At 33.2% G+C, this 24234-nt stretch overlaps 1 protein-coding gene across 1 annotated transcript in view; it reads left to right on the plus strand.

Moving 5' to 3' along the window:
• The window catches only part of LOC308656566 (mitochondrial adenyl nucleotide antiporter SLC25A24-like), a gene marked incomplete at both ends in the record, with an annotated part of 69470 nt that extends 45483 nt beyond the window's left edge, over nucleotides 1-23987 (plus strand). Inside the window, 6 exons of the mRNA XM_081307795.1 lie at nucleotides 6547-6705; nucleotides 11208-11360; nucleotides 18506-18613; nucleotides 20630-20797; nucleotides 22496-22646; nucleotides 23812-23987. Coding sequence (XP_081163921.1) covers nucleotides 6547-6705; nucleotides 11208-11360; nucleotides 18506-18613; nucleotides 20630-20797; nucleotides 22496-22646; nucleotides 23812-23987 — 915 coding nt within the window. The remainder of the gene's footprint in view (nucleotides 1-6546; nucleotides 6706-11207; nucleotides 11361-18505; nucleotides 18614-20629; nucleotides 20798-22495; nucleotides 22647-23811) is intronic.
• Between the last annotated feature and the right edge of the window lie 247 nt (nucleotides 23988-24234).

Here is a 24234-nt window from a genome sequence, read left to right on the forward strand (position 1 = left end):
AAGATCAAGGAGAAATGTTGTAGGCAGAGGGAAACTCGAGTACAAAGGGTCTGAGTTGGAAAGGTATTTGCAAAGGAGGGAACTACTTGAATAAATAAACAAAAGTTGGAAAACTAAAAAGCAGCAAAGTAACTTGTCTACCATAATTGTAAAGTAATGGAATCTATATCCTCTGAGTCCAGTTCAGCAGTCTTTTAACTGAAACATATTGCTAAAAAAGTCTTAGCAAAATCGAGTATGGTTACTAAAATGAAGTGAAATGCAAAACCTATTATAGTGCATATTTTTTTTTAATTTTTAAAAAATTAGTTGTAGATGGACGCAATACCTTTAGTTTATTTATTTATTTTTATGTGGTGTTGAGGATTGAACCCAGGGCCTCGCATGTGTTAGGTGAGCACTCTGTCCCTGAGCTACAACCCCAGCCCTATGGTGCAGATTTTTATTTTTTTTTTATTTTATTTTAGAGAGAGAGAGAGAGAATTTTAATATTTATTTTTCAGTCATCGGCGGACATAACATCTCCATTTGTATGTGGTGCTGAGGATCGAACCTGGGCCGCATGCATGCCAGGTGAGCACGCTACCTCTTGAGCCACATCCCCAGCCCTGGTGCAGATTTTTTTTTAAAAAAATTATTGACCTTAAAGAGAAAATGAATGTAAATAATAATGAAGCATATAAAATGCTTACCCCCCCAAGCCCTTTGGAATTATTACTATTTTTAAAAAATTTTAGAATTTTTTTTAAGAATAAGATACTATTCTTGAATTCTGACTTAGGTTTAAGTGTACAATACAATTTGAGAGAATTTGAACAAAAGCAGGGAAAATGAAGAAGAGGAGTACAAGCAATGCAGGACAGCCTAAATATTCAGGAGGACCTAGAGTCATCAGAAAAATGGTCATATAAAGACCTCAAGGAACACCTTAGACAGATGGAATGGAACCTCAAAGAGGATACAAGACAGCAAATTCAAGCAGCGAAAGAACACATTGAGAATGAGTTACATAAACAGCTAAAAGAAGAAGTTAAGCATCTTTATAAGGAGATAGAGATTATAAAAAATAATCAAACAATAATTCTAGAAATGAAGGAAACGATAAACCAAATTAAAAACTCAATTGAGAGTATCACTAACAGAGTGGAACAAGTAGAAACCAGAACGTCAGATAATGAAGACAAAATATACCATCTTGAAAAGAGTCTAGCCAACTCAGAAAGGCTGGTAAAAAATCACGAGAAAATCATCCAAGAGTTATGCGATAACATAAAGAAACCAAACTTACGAGTCATCGGGATAGAGGAAGGTACAGAGATTCACACCAAGGGAATGAGAAACCTGCTGAATGAAATAATTACAGAAAACTTTCCAGATAAAAAAAAGGAAACAGATATACAAATTGAAGATGCATACAGGACACCGAGCACACAAAATCACAGTAGACCAACGCCAAGACACATTGTTATGAAGATATCCAATATACAGAACAAAGAGAAAATATTAAAAGCTACAAGAGAAAGGAGACAGATTACATTTAGGGGTAAACCAATACGGTTAACAACGGACTTTTCATCACAGACACTGAAAGCAAGAAGGTCATGGAACAATGTATTTCAAACACTGAAAGACAATGGATGCCAACCAAGAATTCTGTATCCAGCAAAATTAAGCTTCAGGTATGACAACGAAATAAAGATCTTTCATGATAAAAAAAAAGTTAAAAGAATTTGCAGCCAGAAAACCTGCATTGCAAAGCATTTTGAGCAAAATACTACACGAGGAAGAAATGAAAAACAATAACCAAAACCATCAGTGGGAAGTGCCTCAGTAAAGACAGAGGGCGAGGGGAAAGATAATCACGGAGAAACAAACTAAATATTTAAAAAAAAAAAAAAAAGGATAAGCATTCAAACATGGATGGAAGTTCAAACCATATATCAATAGTAACTCTGAATGTTAACGGCCTAAACTCTCCAATAAAGCGACATAGGCTGGTATCATGGATTAAAAAGACAAATCCAACAATATGCTGCCTCCAGGAGACACATCTGATTGGAAAAGACATACACAGGCTGAAGGTGAAAGGATGGGAAAAAATATACCACGCACACAGTTCTCGTAAGCAAGCAGGAGTGGCCATCCTCATATCGAATAAAATCGACTTCAAGACTAAGTTAATCAAAAGGGATAAAAAAGGTCATTATATACTGTTAAAAGGATCCATTCACCAACAAGACATAACAATTATCAATATTTATGCACCAAACAATGGTGCTGCGACATTCATAAAACAAACTCTCCTCAAGTTCAAGAATCAAATAGACCACAACACAATAATTATGGGTGACTTCAACACTCCTCTTTCACCGTTGGACAGATCCTCCAAACAAAAATTGAATAAAGAAACTATAGAACTCAATATCACAATCAACAACCTAGACTTAACTGACATATATAGAATATATCAACCATCATCAAATGGATATACCTTTTTCTCAGCAGCACATGGATCCTTCTCAAAAATAGACCATATATTATGCCATAGGGCAACCCTCAGTAAATATAAAGGGGTGGAGATAATACCATGCATTTTATCTGATCATAATGGAATGAAACTGGAAATCAATGATAAAAGAAGGAAGGAAAAATCCTACATCACATGGAAAATGAACAATATGTTACTGAATGATCAATGGGTTACAGAAGACATAAAGGAGGAAATTAAAAAATTCTTAGAGATAAATGAAAATACAGACACAAGATATTGGAATCTATGGGACACAATGAAAGCAGTTTTAAGAGGAAAATTCATCGCCTGGTGGTCATCCCTCAAAAAAAGAAAAAACCAACAAATAAATGAGCTCACACTTCATCTCAAAGCCCTAGAAAAGGAAGAGCAAAACAACAGCAAATGTAGCAGAAGACTAGAAATAATTAAAATTAGAGCGGAAATCAATGAAATTGAAACAAAAGAAACTATTGAAAAAATTAACAAAACTAAAAATTGGTTCTTCGAAAAAATAAATAAGATCGACAGACCTTTAGCCATGCTAACGAAGAGAAGAAGAGAGAGAACTCAAATTACTAACATACGGGATGAAAAAGGCAATATTACAACAGATCCTACAGAAATACAGAAGACAATTAGAAATTATTTTGAAAACCTATACTACAACAAAATAGAAGATAGTGAAGACATCAATAAATTTCTTAAGTCATATGATTTGCCCAGACTGAGTCAGGAGGATACACACAATTTGAATAGACCAATATCAATGGATGAAATTGAAGAAGCCATCAAAAGACTACCAACCAGGAAAAGCCCAGGACCGGATGGATATACAGCGGAGTTTTACAAAACCTTTAAAGAAGAATTAAAACCAATACTTTTCAAGTTATTTCAGGAAATAGAAAAAGAGGGAGCTCTTCCAAATTCATTCTATGAGGCCAACATCACCCTGATTCCGAAACCAGACAAAGACGCCTCAAAGAAAGAAAACTACAGACCAATATCTCTAATGAACCTAGATGCAAAAATCCTCAATAAAATTCTGGCAAATCGAATACAAAAACACATCAAAAAAATTGTGCACCATGACCAAGTAGGATTCATCCCTGGGCTGCAAGGATGGTTCAACATACGGAAATCAATAAATGTTATTCACCACATCAATAGACTTAAAGATAAGAACCATATGATCATCTCGATAGATGCAGAGAAAGCATTTGACAAAGTTCAGCATCCCTTTATGTTCAAAACATTAGAAAAATTAGGGATAACAGGAACCTACCTTGACATTGTAAAAGCTATATATGCTAAGCCTCAGGCTAGCATCATTCTGAATGGACAAAAGTTGAAGGCATTCCCTCTAAAATCCGGAACAAGACAGGGATGCCCTCTATCTCCACTTCTATTCAATATAGTTCTTGAAACACTGTCCAGAGCAATTAGACAGACGAAAGAAATTAAAGGCATAAAAATTGGAAAAGAAGAACTTAAATTATCACTATTTGCAGATGACATGATTCTATACTTAGAAGACCCAAAAGGGTCTACAAAGAAACTACTAGAACTAATAAATGAATTCAGCAAAGTGGCAGGATATAAAATCAACACGCATAAATCAAAGGCATTTCTGTATATCAGCGACAAAACTTCGGAAACGGAAATGAGGAAAAACACTCCATTCACGATATCCTCAAAAAAAATAAAATACTTGGGAATTAACCTAACAAAAGAGGTGAAAGATTTATATAATGAAAACTACAGAACCCTAAAGAGAGAAGTTGATGAAGATCTTAGAAGATGGAAAAACATACCGTGTTCATGGATAGGCAGAACTAACATCATCAAAATGGCGATATTACCAAAAGTTCTCTATAGGTTTAATGCAATGCCAATCAAAATCCCAACGGCATATCTTGTAGAAATTGACAAAGCAATCATGAAATTCATATGGAATAATAAAAGACCCAGAATAGCAAAAGCAATTCTAAACAGGAAGTGTGAATCAGGCGGTATAGCAATACCAAATTTATTACAAAGCAATAGTGACAAAAACAGCATGGTACTGGTACCAAAACAGGCAGGTGGACCAATGGTATAGAATAGAGGACACAGAGACTAATCCACAAAGTTACAACTATCTTATATTTGATAAAGGCGCTAAAAGCATGCAATGGAGGAAGGATAGCATCTTCAACAAATGGTGTTGGGAAAACTGGAAATCCATATGCAACAAAATGAAACTGAACCCCTTTCTCTCGCCATGCACAAAAGTTAACTCAAAATGGATCAAGGAGCTTGATATCAAACCAGAGACTCTGCATCTGATAGAAGACAAAGTTGGATCCGATCTACAAATTGTGGGGTCGGGCTCCAAATTCCTCAATAGGACACCCATAGCACAAGAGTTAACAACAAGAATTAACAAATGGGACTTAATTAAACTTAAAAGTTTTTTCTCAGCAAGAGAAACAATAAGAGAGGTAAACAGGGAGCCTACATCCTGGGAAGAAATCTTTACTCCTCACACTTCAGATGGAGCCCTAATATCCAGAGTATACAAAGAACTCAAAAAATTAGACAATAAGATAACAAATAACCCAATCAACAAATGGGCCAAGGACCTGAACAGACACTTCTCAGAGGAGGATATACAATCAATCAATAAGTACATGAAAAAATGCTCACCATCTCTAGCAGTCAGAGAAATGCAAATCAAAACCACCCTAAGATACCATTTCACTCCAGTAAGATTGGCAGCCACTATGAAGTCAAACAACAACAAGTGCTGGAGAGGTTGTGGAGAAAAGGGTACACTTGTACATTGCTGGTGGGACTGCAAATTGGTGCGGCCAATTTGGAAAGCAGTTTGGAGATTCCTGGGAAAGATGGGAATGGAACCACCATTTGACCCTGCTATTGCCCTTCTTGGACTATTCCCTGAAGACCTTAAAAGAGCATGCTACAAGGATACTGCCACATCGATGTTCATAGCAGCACAATTCACAACTGCTAGACTGTGGAATCAACCCAGATGCCCCTCAGTAGATGAATGGATAAAAAAAATGTGGCATCTATACACAATGGAGTACTATGCAGCAATAAAAAATGACAAAATCATAGAATTTGCAGGGAAATGGATGGCACTAGAGCAGATTATGCTTAGTGAAGCTAGCCAATCCCTAAAAAACAAATACCAAATGTCTTCTTTGATATAATGAGAGCAACTATGAACAGAGCAGGGAGGAAGAGTAGGAAGAAAAGATTAACATTAAACAGAGACATGAGATGGGAGGGAAAGGGTGAGAAAAGGGAAATTGCATGGAAATGAAGGGAGACCCTCATTGCTATACAAAATTACATACAAGAGGTTGTGAGGGAATGGGAAAATAAACAAGGAGAGAAATGAATTACAGTAGATGGGGTAGAGAGAGAAGTTGGGAGGGGAGGGGATGGGGGATAGTAGGGGATAGGAAAGGTAGCAGAATACAACAATGACCAATAGGACATTATGTAAAATTGTGGAAGTGTAACCGATGTGACTCTGCAATCTGCATTTGGGGTAAAATTGGGGGTTCATAACCCACTTCAGTCCAATGTATGAAGTATGTTATGTCAAGAGCTTTGTAATGTTGTGAACAACCAATAAAAAAAAAAAAGCAGGGAAAATTTATTAAGTGTTTATTCCTTCCCTAGGGTGTGACAGAAACTATGGTTACTTGGACATGATTCCTGCTCTCGGGGTTTATGTTTATCAGGGAAGAGATGTTCCAAACAGTTTGAGAATTTTTAGTTGATAACTCTAATTTAATGGAAATAATTTTCCATTAAATCTGTAAGATGTGTTATTCATAATCATTTGGTCTAGTACAAGTGCTAAACAAATTGTCAATCTTGAGTAATAGGAGGTGACATAAAAGAAAATTTTGGAGTTTTTGGTTCTTGTGAAAATTTATTCCTGGTCTTTATAAAAAGCTGTCCTTTTAATTTATCAAGTATTCATACTTTATTATCTAATTATTTTTTGCATTTATCAGCTAATTGATATAGGAGAGAGTATAGCAATTCCAGATGAATTTTCTGAACAAGAAAGGCAGTCTGGAGATTGGTGGAAACAATTGGTGGCAGCAGGAATAGCTAGTGCAGTGGCACGAACATTCACAGCTCCTTTTGACCGCTTGAAAGTCATGATGCAGGTAGCTTGCATGCTTTTCCTACCTTGTCAGAGTAACTAGAATAGTTCTTTATTATTTTCACAACAAATATTTTAAATATCTTGGAAAATTTCATACTATTTCTTGTTAAGGTTTTATGCTTTATTTAAAATGTAGATTTTAAAATTTATTTTTAAATAAGAAGTTGTTCTATAGAAGCAAGTCTCTTTTTTATAACCTTTATTTTATTTATTTTTATTTTTATGTGGTTCTGGCAAGATTCTTCTAAGAACTAATTTTTATTTGAAATAATAATACAATCACCTTATTAGATTAATTTTTCAGAAATAAAACTAAATCCATTAGAGAAATGACAAGACAGTATTAGTCTAATTTGTTATGTTTATCCCCTGACACCAACATAATTGCATGATTATACTTTCCTATGAAAGTACTGATAATATTTCTAAGAATTATAAAAAAATATTATATGGTATCTAACTACCTTTCTTTCAATGAGTGATGTTTTATCAGCAGAAGTTATGAAATAGTATATGGTTTAATCTAGTAAGAATCATAACTAAAATCCATAATTAAAATTTACTATTTGGTGCATAGTTTCTCTGCAAGGATATACAAATAAATAATATATAATCTGGTGAATTTAAGTTTTGTAATTAAATTTGCATACCTGGGTGTCTTACTGTCTATGGGTATTTTTTTGGTAATATTGGTAACATTTTGGTAAAGGACACAGTGTGAAGTGTGTAAAAACTATAGTGTTACATAAATAAGAGCTAAGTAATTTATCTATACTTCTGCTCAATCCAAGATTTTTTGATATCTTACAAACTATATTTACATAAATATGTAATTTTTAGAAAATAAAGACTGTTGAAGGATAGCTTTTAGGAAAAAAAGGCTTCATATATTCATTTCAGATGTATTTACTTAGGATCCATTGTATACTAGATACTTATTAGGCATTAGGGGCTATAGTAGTAAGTTAGACACAATATTTAGAATTAGAGAATAAAGGGGAAAATAGGTTATTAGGCAAGTAAGTAATGAAACATGAAACCTATGTTATTCTGTATCCAGAGAATACACATAGTACTGTGGGAACACCTAAAAGGGAGTACATACCATTTTCCCTGTCCTTATCACTTCTCACATAAATGTATAATGATATCTTGGTTAATGTATCCAGTAGAAATAACGACCTTTAATTCAACAGACTAAGTGTTGGGAACACACTTTGAAGTAAGGTAATAAGACAACCCATCATCCTTCTGAGTGTTTGATTCCCCAGTTAGTGACTAAATTCAGTCAGTTGTTAGGAAAGAGTAAGACTCCAAAATTCTCTATCACATATAAAGATCAAAAACCTGGTTTCTTCACTAGGCTTACTTGCTAAAGATCATCTCCCAATATGTCTCTGTGCAGCACCGTACTATACTGTATATTTTCCATTTACACCTCATTTTTTATTTTTTGAGAGGCAAAGTTACTGAGGAAACCAGGTTTTTGATCCAGAACCTGTTAGAGATAGTCCACAACATACCTATTCGATGATGATGATGATGATGATTGTATGGTGATATTGAAATTAATGATTGTCACTTCTAAGTTTTCGTTCTGTGAAAGATAGAAACTATATGGGTGTCATAGAGTTAGAAATCAGTGATGATCCATTTTCTGAGCAGAAGAAAATGGATTGGATTAGGGAGAGTGAAAAAGTATGTACCAAATAGAGGGGGTGTGGAAAGAATGAAAAAAGAAAAGGGAAAGAGAAGAGGATGGCAGACAGAAAAGAAAATGAACGTGGAGAATAAATAGGACAGAAGGAGGGGGAAATGAGTTGGAAATAGGGAGGCAAAAGTAGAGAGGAAGGGAAAAAGAAGGGAAGATTAGGAAGTGGGAGAAGGAGGGAGGAATGGAAGAAGTCTGTCCTTTTACACTGTTCTGATTGTTTAGGCTTTCATTTATAAATATATTGGGCAGTGAAATAGGTTCATTAAAACTTGCCCTCTTACTAATGGAAGTATTACTCTTTGAGCTTCATGCATCTGAAAAGGAATACTGTGAAATACAAAAGGACACATGTCTAAAACAGCTTAATTGCAAGGATTTATAGTCTGAGAGTTACTGGGTTTGAATTCAGACTTTGATATACTTTATCTGTGGGCAAGTTATTTGACTACTCCCTGTTGGGGCTATAAAATGAGAATCATCTCACCAGAGTTATTTTAATGCAGGGAGGTGGTTGGATTTGGCTAGGGGGTGGGTAACTTGGTGGTGGACAACTTGGCCTAGCATGGATGAGGCCTTGGGTTGGATCCCCCTCACCCCTCACTCCCCACACATGGAAATGAGGGGAAAATAAATTAGGTTTTATGAAGTGTTTAGCATACTGTCTGTTACATAGTACACAAAATGAAGGCTGCCATTTTTTTGCAGAGAAAAAAGATGAGAAAGTAGAACTATTACTATTTCATCAAAGACATATTTAATTTTCTTTAGCTATTTGTTTTTAATTTTAAATACTTAATTTTCAAAAAAAAAAAATAAATACATGCCTACAAAAAATCTGGAAAATAGGACAGTAGAAAGAAGTTATCTATCTTCTCATCACTCAAAATAGTTATTAATAATGCCTTAGTGCATTACCTCTTGTCTTTTTATGTTTTTTGCAGAATAGTGATTACTTTTAAATAACTGATAGTTTTTTGCGATTAATAGTATAACATGATCATATTCACATTACTTCATATTCTTCAAATACAGTTTGTAATGACTAGGCAATATTTCAAGTGGAAGTGTCATACCTTATTTTGTCATTTAAAAGTTTCTTAGACATGTAGATCACCTAAATTCTCCTCTTTTAAAACTGTTATTAATAATTTTGTGATGGACAGAACATCATTACCTGAACCTTTTTTCATTTTAGGATTATTTGTTCAGAAAAATTCCTGAAAGTTTAACGATGAACATATTTAAGTCTGTGTGTATCTGTGTGTGCATGCATGCACACATATACAGCTAAATTATTTTTCAGATTGGTTCTAACAGAAGATGAGAATGCCCATTTTGCCTTGCTTGCTCATTATTGTTCTCTTAGAGGGTGCTTTACTACAATTTAACTTTCACTTTCTTAAAAATAACATCTTATTATAAAATAATATATTAGAAAAAATAGGAAAACAGAAAATCATAAAGGCAGACATTAAAATGATCTGTAATTCTCATGTGTTCCTTTGCTAGAAATTCTATAACAAAGTACCACAAATGGGCTTAAACAACAGAAATCTATTGTCTCATAATTCTGGAGGCTTAAAGTCCAAAATTAAGGTGTTATCAGGGTCGGTTCTTTCTAAGGGATATGAGCGAGAGTCTGTTCCTGGTTACTCTTCTCCTAATCTATGTTACATCTCTGTACCAAAATTTCTCCTTTTTATAAGGATAGCAGTTGTATTAATTACAGTACACCATGAGGATCTCATTATAATTTGATTATATCTGTAAAGACCTTATCTCCAAATTAGGTCATTCTGAGGGAAAAGGAATTAGGACTTTAATATATGAATCTTGAGGGGTACAGTTCAATTCCTAATACTGTGATACCCCTAAGTATACATTATTGAAAAGCTCAGTAAATTTTCATTCGTTCTTTTTTCAGTGCATATTTAAATGTACTATTACAATCTTATAATATTAATTTATTTCTGTCTTCCATAAGTTATTCTTTTCTTTGATTTTTTATTATATTCCAATACCTTCAGTGGTTGACTAAAACTTCAGATAGTACCAAAATGTATATGTACTATGTTTTATCCTATATATATATATACCCATGATAAAGTTTAATTTTTAAATTAGGTACAGTAAGAGATTAACAACAACAACTGATAATAATAAAGTGTAACAATTACAATAATATACTATAATGAAAGTTATGTGACTTTCACCTAGGAAGCACGTTACAGTGTTTCTTTGGCATATCCAAATTGCAGACATCACTACTCTTGTACTTTGGGACCATTATTAAGTGAAATAAGGGTAACTTGAACATAAGCATTGTGGTAATACCAGAACAGTAAATGTGATAACTGAGATGGCTACTAAGTGATTAATGGGTGGGTTATATATATAGCGTGGATACACTGGACAAAGTGGTGATTCATGACCCTGGAGGACAGAGTGGAGCTGGACAGCCTGATTTTATCATGCTGCATAGAATGTTATATAATTTAAAACATATAAATGATTTATTTTTATTATTTTCCATTTAATATATTTGGACCATGGAAACCATGGAATTCAAACTATGGATATAGGGGGACTGCTATGATTAAAATATATGTTTGGGTACAAGAAAATATTAATATATCAATTTTATATGTCACTGAAGGAAAATTAAATTGGGGGTTGAAAAATTATGAATTCATATATATATATATGTATAATTATGTCATTAGTAATACCAATGCTATATTGTCAGAAAAATAAACTGAAGAATAAATAGATTTTCTATTTATTTCCAGGTTCATAGTTTAAAGACAAGAAGAATGAGGTTGATGAGTGTGTTTGAGCAGATGGTAAAAGAAGGAGGAATTTTTTCTCTTTGGCGAGGAAATGGTACAAATATTATCAAAATTGCACCAGAGACAGCACTCAAGATTGGGGCCTATGAACAGGTAAATGTTATTGGCTAAGGAATTTTAAAAGAAGATTAGATTTTAATGTAATATAAAAATTTAGACTTTTATGAAAGAGAAAACGGGAATGTACATAAGCAATAATTATCAATGTAAACATTAATTTTATTTTCATTTGATGACTGTTTGATTGCATATTGCTATTATCTACAAAGAAAGGCTGCATGGATAACATTATATCATCAAAACTGATGTTTGTTAGTAATTCTTCTAATTTCACTGTCATAATGTGACATTAAAAACATTTCATAATTGGTTTTTCCTTTAAATAATGTGAATGTTTTGTGGAATTGAATGTTTCAGTTCATTTATTACTAAGTAAAGGATTAATCTCAATTTAATCAAGTGAATAACAGATGAGAAATATACATTGAATTAAAAAATGTGTTAATCTAATTTAGGATTTTACTTCAGAGGCTTGGGTAATTTACTTTGAGATAAACTATATTTACTTTTGAATATTATATGTTATTTGTGTCACATAAGTGCCCAAGAATGCTTTGAATGTGGCTCAAACTTTTCATCTTAATTGTATACCTTGTAGTAATTCTTTAAAAAAAAATTTTTTAGCATATGACAATCAAAGTGCTTAGAGAGGAAATTTTGTACCCTAAATTGGAAATAAGATTGCTGGGTACAAAGGATCCAGTTGAAGTTAGTAGTCCTGAATATAACGTGATATCAGGAAGCACGCAGATGTATAAAATCTTGCTTACAATAGGTTTTGAATTTTGCCAATTTCCTGGATTCCGATATTTATTCTGTGGCTACCGTGAGCAAGGTCTTATGCTGTAGTCTGGGGCTACATGAGTAAACAAGATAGAAATAGTTGATCTGCTCTTTTAGACTTTACTTCTATCAAAATTAGTTGTTGGGAGCTGGGTTGTGGTTCAGTGGTAGAGTGCTTGCTTAGCATGTGTGAGGGTTTGATCGTCAGCACCACATATAAATAAATAAAACACAGGTCCATCAATAACTAAAAAATATTTTTAAAAATTAGATGTTGAAATTTAAGGAGGGTTCATCCAATTTAGTGTACAAAAACAGCATGTTATAAAAGTACAAAAGAAGCAGGGAAGTCTGTGTATTCCTTATTGTTACCAGAAACATATAGGTTTTATTTGTGATATCACATACAGGTGGGAAAAAATGGCCTAGACCTTAAGTCATCAATCTGCCATCCTCACTACTCATGGTGACACAGGACAACACAGAGAGTGCTCCAATTATGCACTGTTCATTATTAATTAGGACTTTGGCTTCACAGTTCTTTCTAGTCTGCTACACTGGCAATAAGCAACCATGGACACACTTTCCCTGTTTAGAACAAGACTTGACTAGAGAAAGCAGCAGGTTTCCCACTTCTTATCTTTGGCCTCATTTTGGTTACTGCTAGCCTTTCCAGGGTACATCACTTCACGGGGTTAAGAGCTCTTCCAGGACTCTAGCACATAGACCTCCTGATAGCTGATTTATTACAATGAAAAGATACAAAGCAATATTGACAAAGAGCAAAGGTGGATGGGATGAAGTTCAGAGGAAACCAGAAGTAGGCTTTCAAGGGTCCTTTTCCAGAGCTCTTGCTTGATTACTTCAGCAATGAATTGTGACAACACATATAAAATGATCTTTACCAGAGAAACTCGTTAGAGTCTTTGTGCCCAAGGTTTATTAGGGCTGGTCTCTCTGCCTAGCATGTACCAAAACAAGCAGGCATTCAGCATAAATTATATTGTCTGTGTAAAGAGTTTATGCACAGTGAGCCATTCTTGACAGAGAATGATGGGAACCCTCCCCAAATCCAAGTTCCCAAATAGAAGCCAAGGGAGAACTTCGCAAACAGGACTTTCAAGGGACACCACTCTCTGGCATGCTGAATTAATTCTTTTCTGTACATAAATCATTTTAGAAATGTCACAATGAATCACATGAATTTCTCCTGTAAACTTTTATTTAACTTAAAAAAAAATACTAGTTGATTCTTTGACATCAAGTGATGCTATTATTTCTTATATTGTTTTTTGTCTTCTCCCTCTGGTTTATTGATGTGTAATTGAAAATTAAAATAGCTTATTTATGGCATAAACATAATTTATGTTTTAATATATGAGTACATTTATTACTTTAATATACATATCTATCCTCTTAGCAAATTTCAAGTGTACAATACAATATTGTTAATTATATTCACTGTCATATAAGAGATCTCTAAAATTCATTCATCTTGTATAAGTGAAACTTTGTGTCCCTTGATCAACATCCCCCCATTTTTCCTCTTGCCAACAATTATTTTACCTTCATATTGCACATACAAAATAATGTTTGTCTTTTGGCATCTGGTTTATTTGATTTAGCATAATGTTTTCCAAGTTCATTCATATTGTTAAAAATGGCAGGATTACTTCTTTTAAAAGACAATTCAGTCTTTTAAATTTTCTATGTATCTTATAATTGTGTTGTACATATACCATGTTTTCTTTATCTATTCATCAGTGGACATTTAGGTTTCTTTCATATTTGGGCTATTGTGAATAATGCTGAAATAAACACAGAACTTCAGATATCTTTTTTGAGATACTGATTTTATTTCCTTTGGATATATATATGCAGAAGTATGATTACTGGATCAAAAGGTAGTTATACTTGGGGTTGAACCACCATTTGACCCATTCCACTCCTTGACTTATACCCAAAGGACTTAAAATTAGCATACCACATCAGTGTTTACAGCAGTTTAATTCACAATAGCCAAGCTATGGAACCAACCTACATGCCCTTCAACAGATGAATGGATAAAGAAAGTGTGGTATATATACACAATGGAATACTACTCAGCTATAAAGAAGAATTTGCCAGTAAATGGATGGAACTGGAGAATGTCATGCTAAGTGAAATAAGCCAGTCTCCCAAAAATCAAAGGCTGAATGTTCTCTCTGATATATGGATGCTAACCCATAACAAGGAAGGGTACGAAGGGGAAGTATAGAAATTCATTGGATTAGACAAAGAGAAGAGAGGGAGAATGGGAACAGGAAAGAGAGTAGAATGAATCGGACATAACTTTCCTATGCTCATATATTAATATATGACCACTGTGACTCTACATTATTCACAACCACAAGAATTGGATCAAAATTATAATAGGTTGCACTCCATATATATATAATATGTCAAAATATATCCTTTTGTCATGAATATCTAAAAACAAATAAAAAACCAGTAAAATAAAAGGTAGTTATATTTTTAGTTTTTATGGGAATCTCCATATTGTCATCTTTGGACTTTATGATAATAGTCATTCTAACAGTTGTGAGGAGATATGTCCTTGTAGTTTGAGTTTGTATTTCCCTGATGATGAATGGTGTGCACCTTTTCATACAACTGTTGGCCATTTGTATGTTTTCTTTGAAGAAATGTCTATTCAAGACATTTGTCCATTTTAAAATCAGATTATTTGTATCTTTTGCTATTGCATTATAGTGGTTCCTTACATATTTTGGATATTAATTCTTTATCAAATATATGGTTTGTGTTTATTTTTTCCTACTCTGTATTTTGCTTTTTAAATCCACTTTGTTGATTATTTCTTTTGCTGTGCATACATTTTATAGTTTAATAACATTCTACTTGTTTATTTTTGTTTTTGTTGCCTGTAATTTGAGGTCATATCTGAAAAATCATTACTGTGATCAATATCAAGAAGCTCTCTCCAATGTTTTATATGAAACATTTAATTTTAATTCAACTTTAATAAAGATATATCACTTAAAAAAGAAGATATTCCTCTAATAATTTTAGTTTTACGTCTTAAGTCTTTAATTTGAGTTGATTTTCTACATTTTTTCTAATCTACCTATTAAAATTCTCAATGGTCTCATTTCTCAGTACCTATTTTCTGTATTAGAAAATACAGCTTTCTGTTACTATAACAAAATACTTGAGTCACGTTGTCATTCAGAGGAATATTGACTGCTTTCCCATATGACCTGGTTCTCTTAAAAGATAAATCCTTGAGTAAGAAAATGATGTTCTCATTAAATTAGTTCTTTAAGAGTAGGTGCAGAAGAGTTAATCAATAGGATGGCATCAAATTAAAAACTTCTACACAGCAAAGGAAATAATTAGGAATGGGAAAAGAGAACCTACAGAATGGAAGAAAATCTTCACTAACTACTCTTGTACAGAAGATTAATGTCTTGAATATATAAAGAATTAAAAAAACCCTCTACACTAAAAAATCTAATAACTCAATTAATTAATGGGAAAATGAGTTAGACATCATCCAAAGAAGAAATGCACAAATGGTCAACAAATATATTTAAAAATGGTCAACATCATTAGCAATTAGGGAATTGCCAACCAAAACTACACTGAGATTTCATCTCACACCAGTCATAATGGCAATCATCAAGAATACAAGTAATTCCTATGTTCATATATGAATGCACGACCACTGTAACTCCATATCATGTACAACCACAAGAATGGGACACTAATTAGAATAAGCTATACTCCATGTATGTATAATATGTCAAAATATACTCTTCTTTCATGTATATCTAAAAAGAACAAATAAAAATATGGGAAAATATTTTAAGAATACAAAAAATAATAAACACTGGGGAGGATGTGGATAAAAATGAACCCTTTTACACTCTTCGTGGGATTATAAATTAATACAACCACTAGGAAGTCAATATGGGGGATCCTTAAAAGACTAGGCATGGAACCACCATATGACCCTGTTACACTACTCCTCAGTATTTATCCTGAGAATTAAAGTCATCATACTACAGAAATACATGAATACCCATGTTTATAGCAGCACAGTTCACAATAATCAAACTATGGAACTAAGCTTAGGTGTCCATCAGCAGATGAATGGATAAATAAAACATGGAAAGGGAGAAAAAAAAGGGAAATCACATGGAAATGGAGGGAGACCCTCATTGTTATACAAAATTATATATAAGAGGTTATGAGGGGAATGGGATAACAAACATGGAGGGAAATGAATTACAGTAGATGGGGTAGAGAGAGAAGATGGGAGGGGAGGGGAGGGGGGATAGTAGAGGATAGGAAAGGTAGCAGAATACAACAGTCACTAATATGGCAGTATGTAAAAATGTGATGTGTAACCGATGTGATTCTGCAATCTGTATTTGGGGTAAAAATGGGAGTTCATAACCCACTTGATTCTAATGTATGAAATATGATTTGTCAAGAGCTTTGTAATGTTGTGAACAACCAATAAAAAAAGGAAAAAAAAAGAAAAAAAAGAGATTTATTTAGCCATAATGAAAAATGAAATTATGTTAATTGCAGGAAAATGGATGGAACTAGAGACCACCAAGTTAAGCAAAATAAGTTAAACTTACACAGTCAAGGGTCCTGTATTTTCTTTCATATGTGGAAGCTGGAGAAGAATAGGAAAAGAAAGGTGGGGGCAGATCTCATGAGAATCAAAGGGAGATCAGTAGAGGAAAGGGACCAGGGGGCAAGAGGCAAAAAGAGAGGGTGGAAGTGCTGGGGGGTGACACTGGCCAAATTATATTGTTACATTGTATGCATGTACACATATGTAACAACAGAGCCTATCAATATGTACAAGTATAATACACCAATAAAAATGTGGAAATAAGTAGGTGGCAGGAATTGTTGTCAATCTAATGGATTTAATAGTTCATATACAAAGTCTGTAGATCAGAAGTAATATTTTGCAGCTGAGTAACTGTGGATTAATCAATCTTTAGAATTTTGGAAGCATCTGTAAAACTGGAAAATTAATTTTTCTTTCCTTTTTTCAGGCACAACTGTACTAAATATATTTCCCAAATACTTTAAAATTAAATTATATTCACATAAGTAAGTTTATTAAAATATATGAAGTATTGAAATAAAACCATTAAGTGTAAAAGTTAGGTTCTTCTTGGCTACATTTACTCTCGTGTCATTCTGTTTGGAAGGGCTACAATGTTAAGTGTTCCCAAAGGTCATCTGTAAAAAAAATTTTTTTAGATGGTTCCTCAGCAGCTTCTGGTAGTCGATTTTGGTTTTCAACTGAATGAAGTGGCTCTTTTAGAGTAGGTGGTAAAGTCAGATATTTAAGCTTATGTTCAGGCTTTCTCTTCAACCCCTTCAAAGACTTTTACTTTTATTCTACCCACTGAAAGCCCTCTTTCTTTGTCAGGAAAGTCTAGTCATTCCCTTTTCCTTTCATGCCCTAACCTCTAATGATTGCTTGGTTCTCTGAAGATAGGGGGATTCCCAGGACACATGAGAATTTTAATAGGTTTGAGTGATATACTGAAGATATGTTTGTAAGAACATGAAAGGGGGTGGGCTTTGTTCATGGTTCATTTCTCATTTAAATTACATATTCCATTCATGTGTTATGATTTACGTTAGTTCTTGTTAAAACTTCACTTTTAGGTTTAGAATTCTGTTTTCCTTTTTTTCTACATGTTTTTATAATAGCTTACCCATTATTTGAGCTAACTGGAATAAACTATGCCTTATAACAAAAAGAGCGTCTCATGTTACTGTTCTTGATTATCCAGTAACCAAACAATGTTAAGTGTTTTCTATGTGTAAAGCATGATGCTAAAAAGTGATAAAAGGTACAATCCTGTCAGGCATGGTGGTGTCTGCCTGTTAATCCCAGCTACTCAGGAGGCTGAGGCAGAAGGATCACAAGTTCAAAGTCAGTCTGGGCAGTTTAGTGAGATCCTGTCTTTAAAAAACAAAGTCTGTAGGTGTAAGTCAGTCATAGATTGCCCCTGGGTTCAATCACCAGTATCAGGGGGAGAAAAGAATACAATCCTTGTCCCCTTTGTGTAATTTGCATGCCACATATGAAATAACACATTCATGAATGTGCTTAAGTAATTTAACACTCCTATTAGTTTATTCCACAAAGAAAAAGGAAAAAGGAGACTGAATAGAGGACTCTTACTTAACTTTGTAATACAAGTAATTGGAATCAGGTATTCTACTGGGTTGTGCTAATGTCAGTTATCTGATATATGTTTTAACATAAATTTATACTATTAATGTTATAAATTTAGAAAGGGATGTATTACATTTCATTAATACTATACATTTTAATACTTTTGTTTGCACAGTTTAAGAAATGGCTTAGTTTTGATGGTTCTAAAACAGGAATTTTTGAAAGATTTATAGCTGGTTCATTGGCTGGAGCAACTGCCCAGACCTGTATTTACCCCATGGAGGTATGTATTATTATAAAATTTTAACTAAAACCATGTTTTAATGCAAACTGTAACTTCTTATGAATGAATTCCAGATAAGTATTTTATATAATAATGTAATAAATTGTTTTATAGCTACAGGTTTTATATCTCATGTTACTTGAACTCAGTGTTTTTTTAAAACAAAGATAGTATTGGAGATAGACAAGAAGATAAACAGTAATTTATTGTTTGATTGATGGATGGATAGAATCATTTGTTTAGTAATCAGGGAAATTTGGATAGCGTACCCACTAAGTTTAGCTGTTTTACTTAGCTAGCTGTTATACAGGATCCAGAAAAGAGTCAGGGATTTTGATCATGTAATTTATAGTAGAAGGGAAAATAAATACATCATTAATGATGATTCAAAATAGAAACAGTAAATTCTAGGAGAGAGATCCATATACCATGTTATGGAAACTCAAAAGGGAGAAATTATTTTTAGCGAGGGATTTCATGAAAGGGGGGAATAAAATGTGTGAGCATGGCTTAGAATTTGGCATGCAAGGATTATGAGTAAAGGCATTTTAGGCAGACATAACAGCTTGAGCAAAGGAATGGAGGTTAAAAATGTCAGTGTGTTTAGTTTTGGACTGGACTTTTAAGTGAAGGGTTGGGACCCAATAGGAAAGCCTCTTGAATTTAACTTTAATTCCTCAAAAAATTAGAAGCCATTAAAGACTTTGGAGCCTGCAATGTGATCTTAGTTATTGTATCCATTTTTTTTTCTTTTTCTTTGTCTCACTTTTTTTTTTGAGAAGAGATTAGAGAGATCATTCCCTCAGTCAGGGAAATGATAATAAGAGCTCAAATTATAGGGAAAATTGACTCCTCTTAGAGCTCTTGTGAGAATGGACAACTTGAAAAATGGAAAATAGGAAAAAATGGAAGGAAGAAAGTGAAAAAGTCTGTGGGCTGTGTGCCTGAGTGTTAGAAGAGTTATGTCTAGGTTAGAGTCCTAATAGAGTTAGAGGATGAGGAAGGGAACCAGATGAGATCAGATCTACATTTATTTAATTGTAGCAGTTGGTGGGACAACCAAGTTATTATTTTCAGCAGGCAGTTGCAAATGTGATACTGAGACTTGAGATTTCGAATCTTGGCATACCATCTGCAGAGAGGTGTTAATTGAAGCCATGAGATTGCCTAAGGAAAATGCAAGGGTTTTGTTTTGTTGCTTTCTTTCTTTTTTAATGCTGAGAAAAAACTTTTGAGATATTAATTTAGGGAATAAGAAGAGAAAATAAAAGCATGACAGTGACAATTTACTTGTGTAAGAGGAAAGCACACTTCCTTGGAGAAGACAGAAAATTTTAAGAATGGGTTCTGCAGAAAGATTCATGAAGCAAAAGACTTCCTATTGATGGCACAGAGGCAGCCCCACCAAGTTATGTAGTTTGCCCAAACAAGACAAAATTTACTCTTTTGTCTTCCCTGTTTGGGAGAGCAATTTCTCCAAGCATGTATAGAGTGGCTTTTAATTAAGTTAATGGAAATTAAGACAAGGAATGAGACTATTAGAATTGTATCTGGCTTGGGAATATTTACAGAGTCAGCTGGAGCCTGCTGTTGTCTTTGTAGTTTCTGTGATGTCACCACTTTAAGAGCCCAGAGTTATTTTAAGTTATATATTATAGGTCTTACTATTTCCCTCAGTGTACATTTTAAGCATATATAGATTTTTTTTCTATTGGTTTTTCACTTTAACATGGCCACATATTTTTTTTTTATTTCAAATGAATTTGTTTCAGAACATGTTGCCTTATAGCACATTAAAGGCACACTGCTTAATTTTCTTGTTTGAATATTTTTAATGTATTTGCTGTTGCTAATTAAGACCTAGCTGTTGAAAATTATAGTTATTGTTTATGGTTGTTTTCTTTTTTGGTTTCTATAAAAGTTTGTAAACATCATGGTACAATAAGCCTCACTAGTTTGCTAGATTAGCAGAGTGAATCTAATAAATATATTTTTCTTATGTTCTTTCATATATAGGTAATAAAGACTAGACTGGCTGTGGCAAACACTGGAGAGTATTCAGGGATTGTCGACTGTGGCATGAAGCTTCTGAAACAAGAGGGTATCCGAGCTTTATTTAAAGGCTATGTTCCTAACTTGCTGGGCATTGTACCTTATGCAGGCATAGATCTTGCTGTTTATGAGGTGAGTTCATTCTCAAAATGTGACGTTATGGGTTAAATTTGAGAATATGCACAACAGATTTTTATTCTAAAAACATGATTATAAATCACTTTTCATTAAGCAGCTTTTGACTGAGGAGTGAACTGAATGTTTTTATTTTTGTTTTATATGTAAATATAAAATATAAGATTTTATATTTACATATATAAGTTATTTTATATTTGCATATATATTTTATATTTACATATAAAACAAAATGATTTTATATTTACATATAAAACAAAATAATAATAACTAATAATTTTAGTTTGTTTTTGGTGAATTACTTCTTGGTAAGGATTATAGATAGATATTCCAATAATATAGTGGTTTTCAACCTTGGATGCAAAATTGAAATCATCTATATGTAGATCTTTTAAAAAATAAGATTGTTGAGCTATTTCCTGAGACTTTCTGACTTAATCATCCCAGGGAGAGGTCTGGGATCCAGGTTTTTTGACTACCCAGAAGAATCTGTGTGCAGGTAAGATTGAGAACACGAACATATCATTGCCATCTAGGAAGATTAGACCTGAGGGGAGAAATACCTGGGTTGGAAATGAGAGCCAGTATGGAGATAGGCTAAAAATCCTGACAGTGCTGTCCTGATGAGGCAGGACTCTAGGGTACTCCCTTTTAGCTGGTCATTTCCTACATCTGTCTCAGGAAAATCCTTTTAACAACATTCACCATTTGTTTGTAAGAACTAGGTGGGAGTGTATGATTAGAATAACTCAGATTTCATTCTCAATATGGAAAGGAGAGCTTTCTAGGCATAGGCCTGTATTATTTTTGGCAAGTAGTACCTCCATCATGTGAAAAATAGCTCATCTCATTTATCACTATAACAAATAAATTATATTTTTGTAGATGTTTAGAGTATGAATATTATGGCACATATTTTCCTTTCCTTTGTGTTTCCTGGTTTCTGTGATCTTATTAAAATAAATGTGTTGCTTCTGTATCAATAGACGGAATGGGCTTTCTCCATTCTTTTATGTCTACAGTTTAATATCTGTAGCTTTCATACCAGTGCACCACTTCTCTTTTTTTTTTTTTTTAAGAGAGAGTGAGAGATGAGAGAGAGAGAGAACCACTTCTCTTTTTATTGTTACATGATTGTAATAAGTGTGTACCATGGAAAGACATTATGGAATTTATTTTTCAAAACATCAAATTCTACATTTGGATAATTGTCAGTACGTAATAATAAAGTAGCTGCTACCCTTTATAAATGAATAGTTCTAAAAGCACTCAGTGATGTTTTAAGTCTATTATTTATAAATATTTTTTCCAGCCACTTTTATTCAAGGAAAAGAAAATTTGGAAAGAGAGTCTCTCTTAAAAACTGAGAAAGTGTGGTTTAATTAACCTGTAGTAGATTGTGCAGTCTTCCTCTCTATAATATTTTGTTAATCTCTGAGAATCTTCAGAACTTTGTTCTGGTCTCTATCTTTAAAACCAAAATAAATAAGCAAAGGAAAACAAAACAAAATGCCCCCCCCCAAAAAAAAAAACAAAAAATAAATAAAATAAATATCAAAATTCAGGTTACTTATTTGAAAACATTTGTGCATCCTGTCCTTGATATGTCAGTGCAGTAGCCCCTCTGTACTAAAGTTTATTCATCTTAGAGTTGCATAGTAGTTAAAAGGATATTTATTATTCTCTCTCTGCCAGTTTTTGAAGAATCATTGGCTGAAGCACTATGCAGAAGACTCTGTAAACCCTGGGGTAATAATTTTGCTGGCCTGTAGTACATTGTCTCACACTTGTGGTCAGTTAGTCAGCTTCCCTCTGTATCTCATTAGAACTCGCATGCAGGCTGACGGTGAGTTTTGTCTTTTTAATGAAGTAATAACTAAGTAGTATGTTTTAAATAAGTGTAAATTAATGATTTCAAAAACAGAAGAACTTATAAAAACTTATAAATAAAGCAAAAGTTAACTTTCTAATTTAAAGCATGAAATTTGAAATAATAATTTAATTGACTAGAGCCTTTTGTGAATTGTAGGTTTTATTTCTTCTTCAAAGCTCTCTTTGGAACTCTCCACATTTTCTTCAGTAACTGATGATCTCATTGAGGAGTTTTTGTTTTTATTTAGATTCAAAAATACCACGTAGAACAATAGAAAAGGTTTTGTCCCTTCAAACTTAATCAAAGATTACCCCATAGAAACAAAGTTTTTTTCTTCTTGGTTCTGCTGTCACCATCATGTCCCACATCGGGAACTTAATATATTTGTGGAACTGAACTCACTTACATTGATTCAGTCTACTTAAGGAGGGGTCATTAATCAGAAGGATGATATCTGCTTTGTTCCTCTCAAAGTGAAATCTAGATTTTAATAAAATACCTTTATGACTTTTAAAGAATAAAATAAAATAAAACAAACAACTTCACATTATTCCATAATCTTCTTGAGTGAACCATTTAAGGAGTTTACATGGCATGTGAGATTCTTTTACATTCTCTTTCTTCCTCTTTTTTTTTTAGTTAGGCCTTGGGATTTAATTTATATTGCATATTTAATCTATATTGCATTTAATTTATATTGCATTTCCCTCTCCATTCCACCACACATCCATTCTTCTATCGAACTAGCTGTATCATATCTAATTCCAAATGCTCCTTGGAGATGCTTTGTGAAAACTTTCAGCTTTTTCAATAGAACTTTCTGCAGTTATGGAAATATTTTGTAACTGTACTATTTACTACAGTGGTCACTAATCATATGTGGTTGACTCTCATGCACTTGAAATGTTACTAATGTGACTGAGGAGCTCAGTTTTTAGTTTTATTTAATTTTAATTAAATCTCAGTAGCTACATGTGTCTTGTAGATATCATATTGAACAGCACAGGACTATTCTATATGAAGGGAGAGAAGCATACTCTGAAGTAATTTCAACTTCTGTAAATTCTAATTTATCATTGAACTATCTTAATACATAAATATTAAATACTGAATTATACTGATCTTTTTAAACTTATAGCTCTGGTGGAACAAGAAAAAACACCTATGATTCAGCTCATCCAAGAAATATATAAGAAAGAAGGAAAAAGAGGATTTTACAGGGGTATCACCCCTAACATCATAAAGTTGCTTCCTGCAGTAGGCATCGGCTGTATCGCCTATGAAAAAACGAAACCAATTTTGGGATTAACCTAGAAGTGAAATATCAAATTGTTATCATTGTCATAATCACTGAATCATAAGATAATGCCTGGGTTATAAGGAGATCATACCTTTTACTAAAAGGAAAGAAGTATCAAATAACTGTTAAAAATATTCTCTTTATTTTATCTATTATAAAATGTATAAATTAAATAATAATTTTGGTAACGTTCTTTAGTAATTTTAAATCCTTAATATTTACCAAATTATTTTTACATTTCCTGCCAGTCTCCCTTGAATC

This window comes from Spermophilus citellus, assembly GCF_964194105.1.
Source record: "Spermophilus citellus genome assembly, chromosome: 9".
Lineage (NCBI taxonomy): Eukaryota > Metazoa > Chordata > Mammalia > Rodentia > Sciuridae > Spermophilus > Spermophilus citellus.